Source organism: Indicator indicator, chromosome 9 (genome assembly GCF_027791375.1).
Source record: "Indicator indicator isolate 239-I01 chromosome 9, UM_Iind_1.1, whole genome shotgun sequence".
In the NCBI taxonomy this organism is placed as follows: domain Eukaryota; kingdom Metazoa; phylum Chordata; class Aves; order Piciformes; family Indicatoridae; genus Indicator; species Indicator indicator.
In genome coordinates, this window is record NC_072018.1 from 29981513 (window position 1) to 29998641 (window position 17129).

Here is a 17129-nt window from a genome sequence, read left to right on the forward strand (position 1 = left end):
AAGAGTGGGACATGGGCTCAAGGGGCTGTCCTGGCTTCTTTGGGGGGTCTCTTGTGGGCTGGTTCATCCCTTTTTTTTTTTTTTTTTTTTTTTTTTTCCTCTCACAGAGGCTCAGAAATTACCATAAAGACAAGAGCTGCCAGGGTTGGGGAGCTCAGACACATCACTGTCCTCATGTCCCCAAGGCGTGGGTCTTGGCACCTGGAGATGCTGGAGCAGTTTGAGCTGTTTCCTCAGCTCCCAGATGGTGGTGCAGAGAAGGCACTGTTTGAATGTTGTGGTTGTGTTCCAAAGGTAACATCCTCATGTCTGTCTCCTCTGCAGCGTGTCCAAGATGGCGAGCATGCTGTCCAGGCGTCTGGGGAAGCGCTCTCTGCTTGGCACCCGTGTCTCTGCCCCTGGCGCCTTGGCCGATGGGGTGCTGGTGGCCACCCACGTCCCTGGCTTGCAGGCTGACCTTGGCCGGGCATCTGCCCACATGGTGCTGCAAGAGGATGGATCCTGTGTGCTGACAGCAGAGGACAGCAACCATGCGCCCAGGTTGCCTGGCCACCAGCAGCTCTGTGCTGGGCAGCAAGTACGTAAGGAGGCTTTCAGTGTCCTTGGCTGGTGGGGAATAAAAGTTCTGGAGCTCTCCTAATGTAATGTGCATTGGAGTTCTGTAATTACTAAGGGATGTTAGTGAGCGTTGGTGTTAGGTCACTTGGCCCCATGTCTGTTGGGTTTGGACCATATCAGCTGAAGTGAAGAGCTATCTCCAGGAGATGTCTCAAATCCTAGCCAAAAGTAGGTGTCCAGGGAAGACATTAAGAAGGCCTGATACTTCCCTCCAGTGTTCTCCAGCTGTCTGGGGCTCAGGGAAATTGTTCTCTTTACATTTAGTCACTTCCAGTGGTCTTCTGTTCTGTGAACTTGTCCTAACTTTTCATAACCCAAGTTGACTTCTGAAGGGCAGCGGCAAGGAACTCCCCCAGATTTGCCATGGTGGCCATGAGCCTCGTGGCTGAGGCTTCAGAGCTCCAGGCTGTTACAGCTGAAGATGTGTGGTGCAGATATATGTGGTGGAGAAGTTCTTAGAGACAGGTGAGGTGCAATGGCTTCATCTAGAAAGGTCACCTAGTCTGCTGCTGCTTAGGAGGGCCGTGCCTTGGCTGGGATGCTTCCTGCAGCAGAGAACAGGGTTCCCATTAGTGCCTGGCCAGCGCTGTCTGAGGGGAGCTGTGAGCTGCTAACGCAGAGTCTGTTTCTTGGCAGCTACCTGCAGAACTGTAAAACCTTTTCTGGAGAGAGCTTGTCAAATGGCTCGTAAATAAAGGCCCTGTTTGGTTTTCTGGCTCCTCCTGCCCCGTGTTCATTAACCACAGGACAGTGAGAGTTATTTTCTTCTAAGTGCTCCCCTGAGAAGGATTTTGCTTGCTCGCTTTGCTGCTGGGAACAGTGTAAAAACAGTCATGGGATGGCTTCACCTCCCAGCAACAGCTGGTGGCTGTGCTAAGCTTGAGGAGATGTTGGCTTCTTGTGCTGTGTGCAGTCTTGGGGATGGCATATGTGGTTCTTGCTCCTTGATTTCTACAAGTAGGATCAGAGTCTTCTGTGTCCTGATCCTTTCACTGATCCCCTTAATCCTGGTCCCTGCATGGGTGGCTTTTTCCATCCTGGTATTTCTGCTGGAGGTCTCACCTGAGATGGTCTGACAGGCTCCTCCCCACTCAGGCTATGGATGTGTACATCCCGTAGTGTCTTCTTGGTGTGCCACCTGTGATGACTCCATGAAGAGATGTTCCTATTCCTATAAATAGCCAGAGACACATGTAGTGTCTTTTGACACAGATACCTTTCTATTAACAGAAATAGACTTATGGATGGTAGTGATGGAAAACTGCCCATCAGAAGTAGTTTGGGACTCTGAAAGAGGAGATGAGGTTTGCAGAGCCTGGAGGAGCTGGGACTGTAGGAGCCAAGATGTGAATTTGGGGTCACTTTACCCAGCAAACCTCATTTCCCCATCTAGCTTTAAATGCTGTTACCTACCTGCTTTGCCAGAGTGTGCAGCAGTTGTGGGAGACCTTGTGGCAGGATGGTGTGAGAACAAAGCCAGATTGGTTACATCCATTGGAGTAAAGTCCACCCAAACTAACAACACTCAGAGAGGCAACTGATACCCGCTCAGGAAATCCCTCAACTTGGCATTGCTTGAGTCAGGGAGCTTGGTGGTGGTGTTAGAAGGAACTCCAGGCACCCCTTTGGTTTGACGTGACAGCAGTCTGAAGTCCAAACCCTTCAGGACAGGCTCTGCCCTTGTCTTAAAGCATTCTGTAGCCCCTGTCCGCAGTGGGTGGCACTGACAAACTGCCCTTCATGCCGTTTTCAGGTCCTTGTTACCTACAGTGGGCAGGAGCGTGCTGGCCTCGTGGAGCAGCACAACCAGCTGAGTGACAAGGTGAAGGTGCTGCTGCCAGAGCAGGGCTTGCAGACGTGCTGGAGGGTGCAGGACATGCGGCCGGCCGCGCTTCAGCCCCCTGCCCTGGCTGCAGCCAGCGCTCCCGGAACTGCAGAGGTGCTGCAGAGATCTGTGTCCAGCAGCATTGATGTACCCAAGAGGTTTGTGTCTGGCTGGTGGTAGCTCACTCAGGTGGGAGAGGGGATCTTGGTGATGTCAGGGGTGCTCCCTCTTTGTCACATAATGCACAGGATTAACCACAGGAAGGTTAAATTTAGGATTAAAGGGATTTAGCTTTATTCTTTTGCCTTTTTTTTTTTTTTTGCATTTTTTCTCCAAGTGGGGAGAAAACATCCTTCTCAGTGACTGCAAAATGACTCAGAGTTTAGGGAGTGGGGCGGGTGTGAACCTGTGGTGCTGCTGCTGCAGGTCCTGCTGACCTTTGGGTGCCTGCTGGCTCCCCACATTGTTTCTCTGATGTTTTTCCTCAGAGTGATTTACATCTTTTCCCTCACAATGCAGGAAAGCTGACACTGCTGTGGAGATGGATGAGATGGTGGCAGCCATGGTGCTGACGAGCCTCTCCTGCAGCCCCGTGGTGCAGAGCCCTCCCGCTGGTGAGAGCGGCATCCCCCGTGAGTGTGCACTTAAGATATTCATCTACGTTTGTTAAAAAAACATCTGGAACAACAGGAGACATGGAGAGATGTGCTGTGCCCTAGGGATCTTGGGACAGGGGTCCTTACTTGCTGCAGAGGTGCTTTGCTGTGTGCCAAATAGCTGTTGGAAGTTAGGGAGCCTCTATAGAGGGGCCTGGCCATGCTGGATTGATGGGCTGAGACTCAACCAGGCCAAGTGCCAGGTGCTGCCCTTGCGTCACAACAATCCCATGAATGCTCCAGGCTTGGGGAAGAGTGGCTGGAAACTGCCCTCTGGGTGCTGGTAGGCAGCTTGTTGAACATGACCTTGCAGTGTGCCCAAGTGGCCAAGAAGGCCAACAGCATCCTGGCTTGGATCAGCAATGGTGTGGCCAGCAGGACTAGGGCAGGATTTGTCCCCCTGTACTGGGCACTGATGAGGCTGCACCTCAAATCCTGCATTGAGTTTTGGGGCCCTTATTACGGTAAGGACATTGAGGGGCCAGAGTGTGTCAAAAGAAGGGCAATGAAGGTGGTGAAGGGTCTAGAGCACAAATCTTGTGAGGAGTGGTTGAGGGAACTGGGGTTGTTTAGCCTGGAGGCTCAGGGGAGACCTTGTCGTGCTCTACAGCTTCCTGAAAGGAGGTTGTAGTAAGATGGGTGTTGGTCTCTTCTCCCGAGGAACAAGCAACAGGACAAGAGGAAACAGCCACAAATTGTGCCAGGAAGGTTTAGGGTGGACATGAGGAGAAATTTCTCCATGAAAAGGGTTGTCAAGCCTTGGAATAGGCTGCCCAGGGAAGTGGTGGAGTCACTATGCCTTGAGGAATTTAAAAGACTTGTGGCTCTGAGGGACATGATTTATTGGTGCACTTGTCAGTGGTGGGTTAACAGATGGACTTGATCTGGGAAGTCTTTTTTAGCTGTAATGATACTGTGATTTCAAGACAGGGACCATGCTGGGCTGGAGGTGGCCAGGAAGCAGCACCAGGGGCACCTGTGGGTCCCAGCACTGGTTAGGACTGAGCAAGCCAAGACACCTCTGGCAGCACGGTGGGGGAACCCTGTACTCTGAAGCCATCCCAGGGGGATGGGGAGCCCCACACAGGAGTCCCAGGCTGGGGAGCACCACCCGATCGCTCCTTTTTTTAGAGGCAGTTTCATTCCCGAGGAGTCAAAGTAGTTGGAGGGATAAAAATAGGCACCCAGAGCCGTGGGAAATGTGTGTGCCTGGTGCTGGCTGCTTGCCGTGTGCCGGCTGTGCCCATGGCACTGCACCAGTGCCAAAGAGGATAGGAAGGGGCAAAAAAAGCAATAAATGACCAATAGTTGGGAGCTGGTGTTGAGCAGAGGTGCAAACGCTGCATTTGCTGAGCCTTTAGGAAAATAAAGAGCCAAACAGTTGTTGGGGGTCTGTGGGTCTCTGCCCTGTGGGGGTTCATTTGGCCCCGAGGTGATGGTGGTAGTGTGTGTCCCCTACCCACAGCCTCACGGACAGTGTGCGATCCCTGGAAGGAGAGTGGTGATGTCTCAGACAGTGGCAGCAGCACCACCAGCGGGCACTGGAGTGGGGGCAGTGACATCTCCACCCCTTCGCCCCCCCATCCTGCCGGCAGTCCCAAATACACCAGCGAGGCTCTGAGCTCTCCCCAGATTGATGACGGCTTTGAGACTGACTCCGACCCTTTTCTCCTCGATGAACCTGCCCCACGCAAGAGAAAGGTACTGCTGCCTTGTGGCGGGGCTTCCCCAGCACCCCCAGCTGCGCTGGCATCCCATGGAGGGTGCAGTGCCACTGAGCAGGGGCTGACACAGGCTGTCTCTCTGCCAGAACTCTGTGAAGGTGATGTACAAGTGCCTGTGGCCGAGCTGTGGCAAGGTCCTGCGCTCCATCGTTGGCATCAAGCGGCACGTCAAGACTCAGCACCTCGGGTAAAGCAAAGATTGCATCTGAATCCCTTCCTGGCCACCAAAGCTGCATGCCCTGCCACTGTGTCATTTGTATTTCCTGCAGCAAGTATCTGATGCTGGTGTCTGTGGACTGACCTTGACAGTTCTCAGCCAAGCAATGCTGTTGTATGTGTCACTGCCTTCAGGGAGTCCAGGGCTGTACAAGAGGCACTGGGGCCTGGTTTGGGCTTCAGGACTGCCCAGCTCTGTCTGTCTGGGCTGTACATCTTGGACAGGGAGGAGTTCAAGTTGCACATGACTCCTGGACTCCTGTGCAGAGACAGAAAAGCCCAGCTAGATTTCATGAGGTCTGGCAGCATGAAAGCCATGCCCACTGTGGCAGTGCCTGGCTGCAGCCTGGCTGCTGGGGCTCGCACAGGCACCCATGTGCCACCCTGGCAGCGGCCACCCCTTTGTTTTCTCCTAATCTGCTGTGAATTCCCCCCAAAATACAAAGCAGTGAAGGTGTGGGGATCAGCTTTGCTGTGCTCTCTTCCTCTGGCCTCACTGCATTGCTCACCCCAACCTCAGTTTTCTCATGCTTTGTCCACGTTTTCTGGTGTGTGTGTTCTTCTCCTTCTCCCTTGAAAACAGGCATGCCTTGGGATAGGTGAGGACAGGAGGGCTGTGATGCAGTGGGCAGCACTGGACTGCCATCCAGTGCCAGATTAAGGCATTGGGAAAGGACTTCAGGGACTATGTCCTGCTGGGTGGTCTGGGGCTTCAGTCATAGGGGACTTTGAGTGCTGCCTGGTCAGCATGCCAGTATTTCTGAAGGCCCTCAAAGAGGTCCTGATCATCTTGGAAGTGTAAAGTGCTGCTGCAAAGGCAGTGGCTGTTGCTGGTCAGAGCTGATGTTGCACTTTGGAGCCTGGAAGTGGGGTTGCTCTGCCCAGGAGGACAAAATTACTCCCTAAGGGAGCTCAGGGCTTCTTACCTTGGTGGGAACAAGATTTTCACTGCTCTGTCTCCCTTTCTTTCCCCAACAGGGACACTGCAGATTCTGACCAGCGGAAACGGGAGGAAGATTTCTACTACACTGAAGTGCAGGTGAAGGAAGACACTGTGCCAGAGGGAGTGGCCACTGCCAGTCCCACGTCTGTGTCTGCTCCTATCATCATCCAGCAAGCCCTTGCAAAGCCAGAGGCACTACTGGTTGAGCAGCCAATGCTGGAGCCCACCCTGGCCAGCAGCACCCTGAGCCAGTCAGCACCCAGTTCCTTTTGGCACATCCAAGCTGATCATGCCTACCAGGTGAGCTGGTGTCATCTCCTGAAATCTTGGTGAAGGGTAGGTCATGATCCTGTCTCCTCCACAAATCCCTGCTGCATCAGGGATGTGTCTTTCATAGGACTGTAGAATGGTTTGAGTTGGAGAAAAACTTTAAGAGCAAGTCCAACCATTTAACCCAGCACTGCCAGGTCGCCACTAAACCATGTTCCTCTGCACCACATCTACATGGCTTTTAAGTCCCTCCAGGGATGGGGACTTCACCACTGCCCTGGGCAGCCTATTCCACAGGCTTTCACCTAAGCCTCCCCTGGTGTAATTTGAGGTGATTTCCATTTGTCGTACCTCTTGTTACCTGGGAGAAGAGACTGACTCCTGCCTCCTTTCAGGGACTGGAGAGAACAAGAAGGTCTCCCCTGAGCCTAAACAATCCCAGTTCCTTCAGCTGCCCCTTGCAAGGCTTACGCTCTATACCTTTGGCCAGATTCTTTCTTTGCCCTTCCCTGGACACACTCCAGCCCCTCTATGTCCTTCTTGGAGTGAGAGGTCCAAAACTTAACCCAGTATTCATTCATCAGTGCTCAGTACAAGGGGATGGAGTCCTGCTGAACACAGTATTGTTGATCCAAGCCAGGATGCTGTTGGTCTTCTTGACCACCTGGGCACACTGTTGGCTCATATTCATCACAGAAAGGCTTTGATGCTGTTGTAGCACCATCCCTTGCCTGGCTGCACTTCTGCCCTTGAGCAACCAGCCTCATGTTTAGGGGGTCATGTGCTTCTGCAATGGCTGTTCCTGGGCTGGTGGGGAGTTATTGGCCTCTGGTTCCCAGTAGTCACCCTGTTCTGGTATGCAACACACCCTTCTGCAGGCAGATAATGCTGAGTTGGAATGCAGCCCTGCCAGATCCTGCACCTCTCTGCTGCATGGGATTTTGAGGCACAAGAACCCTGGGCACCTGGAATAGTGGCCCTGTGGGCACCCTGGGCTAGTGGCCCTTGTTCCAGGGGCTAGTTGAGAGTAGACTGCTGTTCTGGAGCTGCAGGTTAGTTCAGGGAGAGGATATATAGATCCATAAGCTGTGTTCCCATCCCAGGGAACGTACATGACGTCATCCAAGTGCAGAAAGGCTACATAAGTAGGTGCAAAAATACAGTCTGAGGTGGTGCATGTGGTTTGGTTTTGCAAACTAAAGCAGATGCAGGAATATAGAAGCTTCTGTGCCCCTGTGAAGGGTGGCATAGCATGTATACTGTGCCCAGCGTTAGCACGATCTGATGCTGGAGCAGAGATTGCACTAGGATGTCCATCCCACCCTCAGTGCTCCCAGTTTGTGGGAGCTCCAGGCTGGGGAGTGAGTACTTGTGGGGCATGCATGGAGGGGGTCCTAAGACTAATACTGACCCCTGTTTTTCACCCACAGGCGTTGCCCTCAATCCAAATTCCAGTGTCACCTCACATCTTCACCAGCATCAGCTGGGCCACTGCCACTTCGACTCTCCCATCCCTGTCAACGGTGAGTCCTGCAGGTGTTTTCTCTTCATCTTTTTGGGGTGCAGGCTTGAGATGGAAGTTGAGGGGACCTCGTCTCTGCTTTCTTGCTCCCTGCTTTAGACTTACAGATCTTGTGGGCTGGGGACACCTGTGATTCCCTCCCACTGTCCCATCACAGTGTCTAAGGGAGCTGGACCAGGTTGTCCCACATGCCCTCTGACACTCTCTTCCCCACAGGTGCGGAGCCGGTCGCTCAGCTTCAGCGAGCCACAGCCACCAACACCAATGCTCAAGTCCCACCTGATCGTCGCCTCACCACCCAGAGTGGCCATCAGCACCAGGTGAGGATCCTACTGGCCAGAGGGGAGCAGAAGTGGAGCCTGAAAGGGGCGCTGAGGTGCAGCAGAACAATGGTCAACCATGGTTATGGGGTCTTACCCTTAGATACATGACCAAAGCTCTCCAATGGGTGGACAAATCATAGAATAGTGGAATTGTTCAGGTTTACAGGATCACAGGATGGTGAAGGGACTGGAGCACTGCCTTATGAGGAAAGGCTAAGAGACCTGCCACTGTTTAGTCTGGAGAAGACTGAGGAGGGATTTAATAAAGGTTTATACATATATGAGGGGGCTGGGTGTTAAGGAGGAAAGGACAGCCTCTTCTCACTTGTGCCCTGTGATAGGACAAGGGGCAGTGGATATAAACTACAGCACAGGAAGTTCCACCTCAACATGAGAAAGAACTTCTTTACTGTAAGGGTCACAGAGCCCTGGAACAGGCTCCCCAGAGAGGTTGCGGAGTCTCCTCTGGAGACTTTCCAAGATCACCAAGTCAAACCTAGCACTGCCAGGTCACCACTAAACAATGTCCCTCAGCACCACATGTACATGGCTTTCCAGTCCCTCCAGGGGTGATGACTCCACCTCTGCCTTGGGCAGCCTGTTCCAGGCCTCATGTCCAACCTAAACTTCCCCTGGCAGAGGTTGAGACTTTTTCCTCTTGTCCTATTGCATATTCCTTGGGAGAAGAGACCAATCTGCACCCAAATATGATTCCTTCTCTTCCTCTTCGGTAGGAAAGTCCGTGGTGAAGCCAAGAAGTGCCGTAAGGTGTACGGCATCGAGCACCGGGACCAGTGGTGCACAGCCTGCCGGTGGAAAAAAGCCTGCCAGCGCTTCCTGGACTGAATGCAGCACTCTGCTGTTGCCTCCCTCCCCTGCTCCTCCCTGGGGAGCACTGGAGACCCTCACTGCTGCAACCAAGGACCTTGGAGGGACCTCCTGTGAGCCCAGAAGACACCTCCAGAGCTGCGTGTCAATTCCTCCTCCTGTATATTGTACATCTGCTGGGTTTGCTCTTTTTGTACAAACTTTTTTCCAACTTTTTGGTGGTGTTTGTTTTGTTTTTTAAACCTGAAGAATTGTCTCCCTTTGTATAGTAAAAACTGGGGCTGGGAGGGAAGGAAACAGCTTCCTTTGGCTTCAAGGTGAGTTTGTAAGCAATCTGGTGACCAAAGAGCTTCCTGCATTTCCCAGTTCAGTCCTAAAATCTCCCAACTATCACAGTGTGGCTGTGGTGAGATGTCGAAGCAGCTCCCCTTGTCTTTTGACTACCTAGAAAGCACAAATCCCTTGTGCCCTTCAAGGGAGGGGGTTGGTTAATAGCTTTAAACAAGCTATTAATTAATAGCTTTAAAAAGCAAAATGTTCTTTGGTTGCAGGTGGGGCAGGATCAGTTCTTGGGGCAGGAGGTGGAGGTTTCTCTCCCCCTTTGCTCGTGTCGTGTCACACCAGTAACTCGAGCCTGCACGTGCCTCTGGTTTGTTCCAGCATGTCAATTTTGAAGGCATTTTGGGCGGGAAAAAAAAAAAAAAGCACAAAATGTTTTAATTGAGGAAACTATGGGAATTTCTGGAACAAAACCTGGTGTTCCTTCTCATTTTTTTAGGCTTTAAGTCATCCTTGCTCCGTGAGACATACCATAGCCCTTGCCATGTCTTTCCAAACCAGGCTGAGCAGTAGTTTTAATTAATGATTCCACTAGTAAAGACAGCAGGGAGGACTGGAAAGGGCTTTCCCTTAGCATCCAAGCACTTCATACTTGCTGCTGGATTCGCTTGAGCCTGGTGGGAGTCCCTTTTTGATGTAAAGTAGGTATTTACACATCCCAGATTTCCTGTCACCATCATGGCTGTCCCCACTGTGCAAGCACTGCTGCCAGGATGTTGTGCTTGATGCTGAGCCGCATTACTCCATTGGCTTGCCCCTCACTGGGGCAGCAGCCATTTGGATTGGTATAGTTTTTTGCTGCATTTTTGATATGATTCATAAGCCAGAACCCAAAGCCATTGAGTTGGGAGCAATCCCTGCCCTTGGTGGTTTTTAAGGACCCTGCTCCAAGACTCAGCTTCTTTTACAAGAGCAAATTAAGTGGTTCAGAGTGTCTGATATCACTCCCAGATCACCACGAGCCCTGCTGCAGGGGTCAGGTGTGCAGGCAAAGCAGGCTGAGATGCATACATTTGTACTCCTGGTGCTTGTCAACATGTCTGGGTATTTTTTTTTTGCTGTTCATTTGTAATTCTGTACATATTTAACATGATAGCATCCCACAACCTGATCTTTATCCTGGTATCTAACCAGTGGATGGAAAACTTAACCCCTGGAAAGCCAGGAGCTAACACCCCTGGGCAGGATGCAACCCATGTGGGGCTATATTTGGGCAGCTCCTGCTCCAATCCAGGAGAAGAAATTTTTGTTCCTTGAGAGATGCTCACTCCAGCTCCCATCCCTACTGGAGTGTGGGCTTGGGAACAAAATGTTGGAATGATCCTTTCGCTCTCCTGCCAGCATCAGAAACGCTGCAGGTTCCCAGCCTGAGTGTTTAGTGCAAAACTGACTTTCCAGGGTGTGTTGCAGTTTGGTGCTCTTCATCCTCGATCCTCTTACCAAGGAATTGTGTTGGGGGGTTGCTACATTACTCAAAAATAGGTCCTTTGGTTTGTTTTTTTCCCTAGAGAAAACAGCCCCCAGGCCTTTGCTGCTGTCTGACTTGCAGTGTTTGAACAGCCGAGCTGGTGTCCCTCGTCCTGCGTCGCCTTGTAGAGCTTGGCCTGTTTATCTTTTTGGGATGCTGGAGGAATGTGAGACTGAGCTTTGGGAAGTCCCACACAGGGACGTTTTCCAACTGTGTTATAAAAACAGGACTTGCAGCAGTGCCCAGACCATGGAAGGAGGAGGAAAAAAAAAAAAAAGTGAATTTCTGGTTTCCTCAGACCTTGTGCCTTTGTCCCCACAGCTCAGAGAGACCTGGAGATTTTTCCTTCTTGCTTTTTATGCCCTTTCTGCCTCAAACAATATCAAGGCAGGGCTGGATCTGCTCAGGCAGTGCCTGGATGTGGCTCAACTCCTGCTGCTCCCAGCTCAACCACTCAGGAAAAATTGAACCAAGCCATCAGGATGCAGCATCACCCCAGGGGGTTTGTCCCTCCTGAAATCAGGGTGTAGCATCAGACAGCCCCTGGCCTCAGAGATGGGGTGTTTTTTTTCATTGGTGGGAGCTCGCATGGCCAATAACCTTTTGCTTTTTGGTTATAAAAGATATAAAAAAAGAAGAAAAAAGTCTTTGGAGCAAGCCTGCAGCATCCCCTCCCCCCAAATCAGGGAGAATGATGCCCCCCAGCTGTCCTGTGCCCTTGCTGTGCTTCCTCGTCCCGAGCATGCAGCACTTCAAGCCAGAGCTGGTGGGGATTACCTCAGCTTGGAATATTTTACACCAGCACTGGGTCCTGTTCCTTGGGCACTGACTTCAAATTGTCCTTGTGCTTGTGTCTCTTCCCTATCCTTTTTTTAACATTTAATGGAGAAACTAGTGCAGAGTGTGTTGATTTTTTTTTTTTTTTTTTTTTTTTTGGGGGGGGGTGTGAAAGGTGTGGGGTGGGGAGGTTTTTTCCTTCAATTTGGGAATATTTTGCCATTTTTACACTTTTAAAAAAGAAAAAAAACTTTTTATTTTTGTAGAAATACCAGCATGTTTCCAGCATGTCCATCCAGTTGGTTGGCGCTGGATTTTTTTTTTGTCTTTTTTTTTTTTTTTTGTCTTCATGTTGGTCCTTTCCCTGTTATTTCCCTTTTTATCTTTTTTTTTTATCGCACTTCCAGCCAATTCCCAACCATTGCACTTCTCCCAGCAAGAGAAACTTCTCTTCAGCCACAGCCACGGGTAACCCCAACCTGTAAATCCAGCTGGGAGGATTCTCCCTCCTCCATCCACCTGTTTCCCAGAGCATGTACATGTATGTATATAGGAACCTCTTAATTGGGCACTAATTAATTAATTGGAGGCTGCTCCCCCACCTCTCCAGCCTGCGCTGCTGCTGAGTGAGGGGTAGTCAGACCCTGAAAGCCTGTTGGTTTAGTGCAGGGTGACCCCCTCCCCATGGACATCAGCAGGAGGTATTTGTGGTGGGGGTGACACTTGTCACTGTGGCCATGCCCCCGTGGGGCCACCTGCGGCCCGGCTGAGCGGGGACGCCGATGTATCGAGTGAATTTCTTTTGTCCTGTTGGAGCTTTTCTCAGCTGTCTTCCAAGTATTATTTTTATTGTTAAAAAAACGAAAGAAAGAAAGAAAGAAAAGAGGAGAAAAAAAAAAGCTATAAGATAAAAATGTGAAATGTGATTTTTACGGCAGCAATACAAAATATATTTTATAAGAAATAAAAGGAAAACTTGCCCGATAACTCATGGGCTCTGCTTTGTCCTTGTTACCTTGTGTCCCCTGGAGACCTTCTGTGTTCCTGGTATGGAGGTGCAGCGTCTAGCTGGAGTCCTGTAGCTCGCAGTGTTCCCCAGGGATTGGGACTGCATCCAATCTTGCTCAACAACTTCACTGACAGCTTGGATAGAAGAACAGAGTTGGGCCCTCAGCCAGTTTGCTGATGATGCAAAGCTGGGAGGGGTGGCTGACACCATATCAGCCTATGCTGCTGTTCAGCAAGACCTGCACAGGGTGAAGAGTTGGGCACAGGAGAACCTCATAAAGTTCAAAAGCAGCAAGAGTAAGGTCCTGCCCCTGGGGAGGAAAACCCCCTTGCATCAGTACAGGTTAGTGGTTGACCTGCTGGAAAGCAGAGACCTTTCTCTGCAGGTCAATATCTAAAGAGCAGGGGCCAAGGGGATGGGAGCAGTCTTTTCAGTGGTGCCCAGTGACAGGACAAGGGCCAGTGGGCACAAACTGGAACCCAGGAGGTTCCACCTGAACACGAAGAAAAAATTCCCTGTGAGAGCATGGAGCCTTAGACCAGGCTGTGCAGAGTGTCTCCTTCTCAGGAGAGATTCCGAACCTGCCTGGATATTGCAGCCCTGGGCAACCTGCTCTGGGGGGCCATGCTTTAGTGGGGAGTTGGACTAGATGATCTCCAGGTGTCCTTTCCAGCTTCCACCATGCTAAGATTTTGCAAGTTAAGGAATGCAGATTTGCCAACCTCTTCTTGAGGCTGGGGAAAGAGGAGGGCAGTGTTGGTGCTCCTGTGATCCTGATTTATCAGCTTGAACCGTTCCCTGTTCATGGCTTCAGAGAAGGAATTTGATTTCTTCTAAACCAGTCGTGCCGGGATTCTGTGGAGGTGTGGTTATGGACCCTTTCTGCCACCTTTTGTAGCTCCTCCACTTTCACACGGAGATTTTTTTCTTCACACAACCATTCCTGCCACCACTAGGTAGCAGTGTCTGCCTGGTGCTGGGAGCTTTTATGGCTGCACTTCTCCCTCCTCCTGCACGTCCTTTTTTGTTGTTTTTTCCCCCCAAACAAGCCGAGATTTTAAAAAAACTATTTATTTTTAACCTGGGAGCTGCAGGGAGGGGTCAATACGCGCTAAACCTGGTGGGTTTTCAATCACTGTCCTGCCCCAGGGGGACTCTCTGAGGTCTTGCTGTCCAGAGCCCTCCAAGCTGAAAAGTTGCCTTTTGATGCAAAGAAATTTGAAAGATTCTATTTTTCCATGGATTTTGATGTGAAACAGCAACTAGAAAGGGCGGGGGGGGAGGAAAAAAAAAAAAGAAGGAAGAGCTAAATAGGGACAGAGTGGGGTGGTGCCTCCCTGCCCTGGGAGAGAAGAGGAGAGGAAAAAAACCCCACTCTTAAAAACTGCCCCCCAGGAACACCAAACTGATGCAATTCCAAAAATCTCTGCAGAGTTATGGCTGGCTCCATACCTGAAGCCCATCCCACAGGGGACCTTGAAGACCTCTGGTCTAAGGTCCAAGCTTGCCAAGGTCAAAGTCTCCTGCAATTATTTTTTTAATTGCCAGCTGCTGGCCAAAACAAGCAGCAGAAGTCACCTTGCTGCCTGGAGCTGGTTTGTCACCTGGAGCCCAGCATTAATGCAGCTTGCAAACAGTCTCATCTGGGGATGCTAGGGCTAGCCTGTGACCTCTTCAGAGAGGTAAATCCCAAAATTTCTATTGGTCTTATGGATGCTGGGGGTCTGTTGGCACTGGAGACTTCATTATCCCTATGGAAAGGGGCTCTGGGCACTAATGGAACTGAGCAGGAATCCCCCTTCTTTCTCTTAAACACTAAACCATCTTCCCCCCCAACCCCCCCAGGCTAATCTGATCCATCCAGGTTTTGGCTGAGGGATGCATGTGGGATTCAGAGCACACTCAGCAAGCTTGTAGATGACACGAAGCTGAGTGGTGAAGCTGACATGCCTAGGGGATAGGATATGATCCAGAAGGACCAGGACAAGCTGGAGAAGTGGGACTGTATTAACCCATTGAGGTTCAACAAGGCCAAGTGCAAGGTCCTGCACCTAGGTCAGGGCCACCCCTGGTATCAGTTCAGGCTGGGGGATAAAGGGATGGAGAGCAGCCCCACAGAGAAGGTCCTGGGCGTACTGATGGGTGAAAAGATGGACAGAAGCCACCAATGCACACCTGCAGACCAGAATCCAACCGTATCCTGGGCTGCATCCAAACCAGTGAGCCCAGCAGGTCAAGGGAGGGGAATCTGCCCCTCTGTGCCCCTCAGCTGAGACTCCATCTGCAGTGTTGTGTCCAGCTCTAGGGTCTTCCACACAAGAGAGGCCCCAGAAATGATCTGATGACTGAAGCACCTCTGCTACGAGGATAGGCTGAGAGCAGGCATTGTTCAGTCTGGAAAAGAGAAGAGTCTGGGGAGACCTTGTTGTGGCATTTCAGTTCTTAAAAGGGGGCTACAGAAAGTTGGAGAGGGACTTTGTACGAAGGTATGTAGTGGTAGGACAAGGGGTGATGGTTTGAAACTAAAAGAGGAGAGACTCAGACTAAATACAAAGAATAAGTTTTTTATGCTGAGAGTGGTGAGGCCCTGGCAAAAGCTTCCCAGAGAAGCAGTGGATGCCCCACCCCTGGAAGTGTTCAAGACTAGGTTGGATGAGGCTTTCAGGAACGTGCTCTAGTTGAAGATGTCCCTGATCACTGCAGGAGGTTGGGCTAGATGACCTTCAGAGATCCCTTCTAACCCAAACCATTCTGTGAGTCGATGTACAATGGCATGAACCCCCCAATAGCTCTGCAACATCCCACAGAAGGGGAGGTTTCTATCCAACTCTGGAAGTGACATGAATTTACCAAAATCTCCCTTTTTTCCTCTAAGCCCATCTGAGCAGGGCAATTCATTCCCTCTGTGACAGGAAGGGGGTGGTGCAGCAGCAGGGTCTTGCCCTACAAGCATTGACCCAAGTGACGGTCGCCAGTCGCAATAATATCGTAGAAACAGTAAACTAATTTATTAATCCTTTTGCTATGTACAAGTTTAATGGAGAAATTTTTGTATGAAACAATTAAAAAGAACAAGATCTTGGAATATTTTTTCTTTTTTTTTCTTTTTTTGTTTGTTTCCAAAGGAATTTGTTATATTAATTTTTTTTTTTTTCCTTACAAACAGTGAAGGGGCAGCGCTGCAGGTGAGCCCCAGGGGGTGAAGTCACTCCCCGGGACAGGCTTTTTTTTGTGGGAGGAGCAAATTAGGCAGGAGAATTAAGGAGCTCTGATTATCCTCCTGGGAGCAATGCGGGAAAAACCAAACCCGCATCCCAGTGTGGGGACTGGGACATGATGCATGCCGGGGGATGGGGATAGTGGTGGGGACAGAGGGGGGAGGGTGCGACAAAAACACGTGCGTGGTTCCTATTGCTGAGCAAAGAAGTCAACCCCGAGGGCTTTCCGAAAGGAAAACACTTTAAAAAAAAATTAAAAATTAAAAAAAAGAGGAAAAAATATAAATAAGAGGGGAGAAAAAAAAATGGGGAAAAGGAAGTCTTTCCAGGTGGTTTCTGAGTGCTGGGGTGAGAGCCGGTTCCTACCACTGGGTTGGGTATGCGGGGATGGAGCCACAATGAAACTTGACTCCTCGGCATCCCCCACTGGAAAACCTGGGATTTAATCCCATGGGAAGCGAAAAGCCCCGGCCAGGGGATGCTGAGTGCTGCCGAGGAAGCACCAGGAATGCAGGGGCTAATTTTCTGCTGGTTCCAAGGTGATTTATTCAACCAAAAGAAGTTAAAAATGCAATTTCTCTTTTCTTTTTCTTTTTTTTTTGCAAAAATCTTTTTTTTTTTTTTTTCTCCCTGGTTTTGTCTCGATTTCCACCTGCTGCCCCCGCGGTCCTCTCCCTCCCCATCCCCGCAGCATCTGGCTCCTGTCGGCGGCCGAAATTCGTCGGGTCCTGGTTTAAATCTGGCTTTAGTGAGTGAAGAGCAAAGTGATGTCTGAACGCGTGCGAGTCTGAAGCGCTTTGGGGTCCGTCAGAGAGAGGATGGAGGCTGCTGGGGTGGACAGGAGCAGGGTTAATTTTGCCTGTGCCTGGCGGAAGGTGCTGGGATGCGGTGCCGGAACGCTATAAAAAAAAGTAAAAATAAAACAAAAATAGAGAAAAGAAGGGAAAAAAAAAAAGAAAAAAAGAGAGAAAATAATAATAACAATAAAAGAAAAGAAAAAAAAGGAAAGAAGGAAAAAAATAGCAGCTGAGCCGAGAACAGGGGGAGCAGAGGGGTCCCCCTGGGGCTGCATCCCTGAATGTAGGGAGATGACACCCGGGGAATATGGAAGAAAAAAAAAAGAAAAACAAAAAGAAAAACAGAAAAAGAAAGAAAACCACAAAAAATAGGGGAAAAGAATTAATTTCCCCAAATTTTAAATTTGGGGACAGGTTTTAGGGATGGGTGGTTTCGGCAGCTGCAGGGTAAAAGGGGCCAGGGCTTTGGGCACCCTGGTGTGGAGCCGGTGACATTGCTGGGGTGAGACACGCTGGTCCCTGGGGACCTGCTTGGGTTGGGGATGTGAAGATGGAGTGTTGGGGGACGAATCGTTTAATTTCTGGAAGGAAGAGAT

The 17129-nt window shown here is 50.4% G+C and overlaps 1 protein-coding gene across 1 annotated transcript; it reads left to right on the forward strand.

Annotated features, from left to right (window-relative positions):
* The first annotated feature begins 331 nt into the window (after positions 1 to 331).
* On the forward strand, positions 332 to 8968 carry ZNF395 (zinc finger protein 395). The gene is made up of 10 exons (XM_054383631.1): positions 332 to 543; positions 2320 to 2498; positions 2553 to 2601; positions 2963 to 3075; positions 4565 to 4800; positions 4910 to 5010; positions 6018 to 6282; positions 7683 to 7775; positions 7991 to 8094; positions 8832 to 8968. Exons 1-10 carry the CDS (start codon positions 335 to 337, stop codon positions 8941 to 8943), a joined length of 1461 nt encoding a protein of 486 aa, XP_054239606.1. The 5' UTR covers positions 332 to 334; the 3' UTR covers positions 8944 to 8968.
* Positions 8969 to 17129: the final 8161 nt, after the last annotated feature.

Bases quoted from the DNA above. Each gene is read 5' to 3' on its own strand.
- ZNF395 (XM_054383631.1), top strand. From the start codon at position 335: ATGGCGAGCATGCTGTCCAGGCGTCTGGGGAAGCGCTCTCTGCTTGGC. The intron at 2,602-2,962 runs GTTTGTGTCTGG...CTCACAATGCAG, and splicing joins AGCATTGATGTACCCAAGAG to GAAAGCTGACACTGCTGTGG. The intron at 4,801-4,909 runs GTACTGCTGCCT...TCTCTCTGCCAG, and splicing joins CTGCCCCACGCAAGAGAAAG to AACTCTGTGAAGGTGATGTA.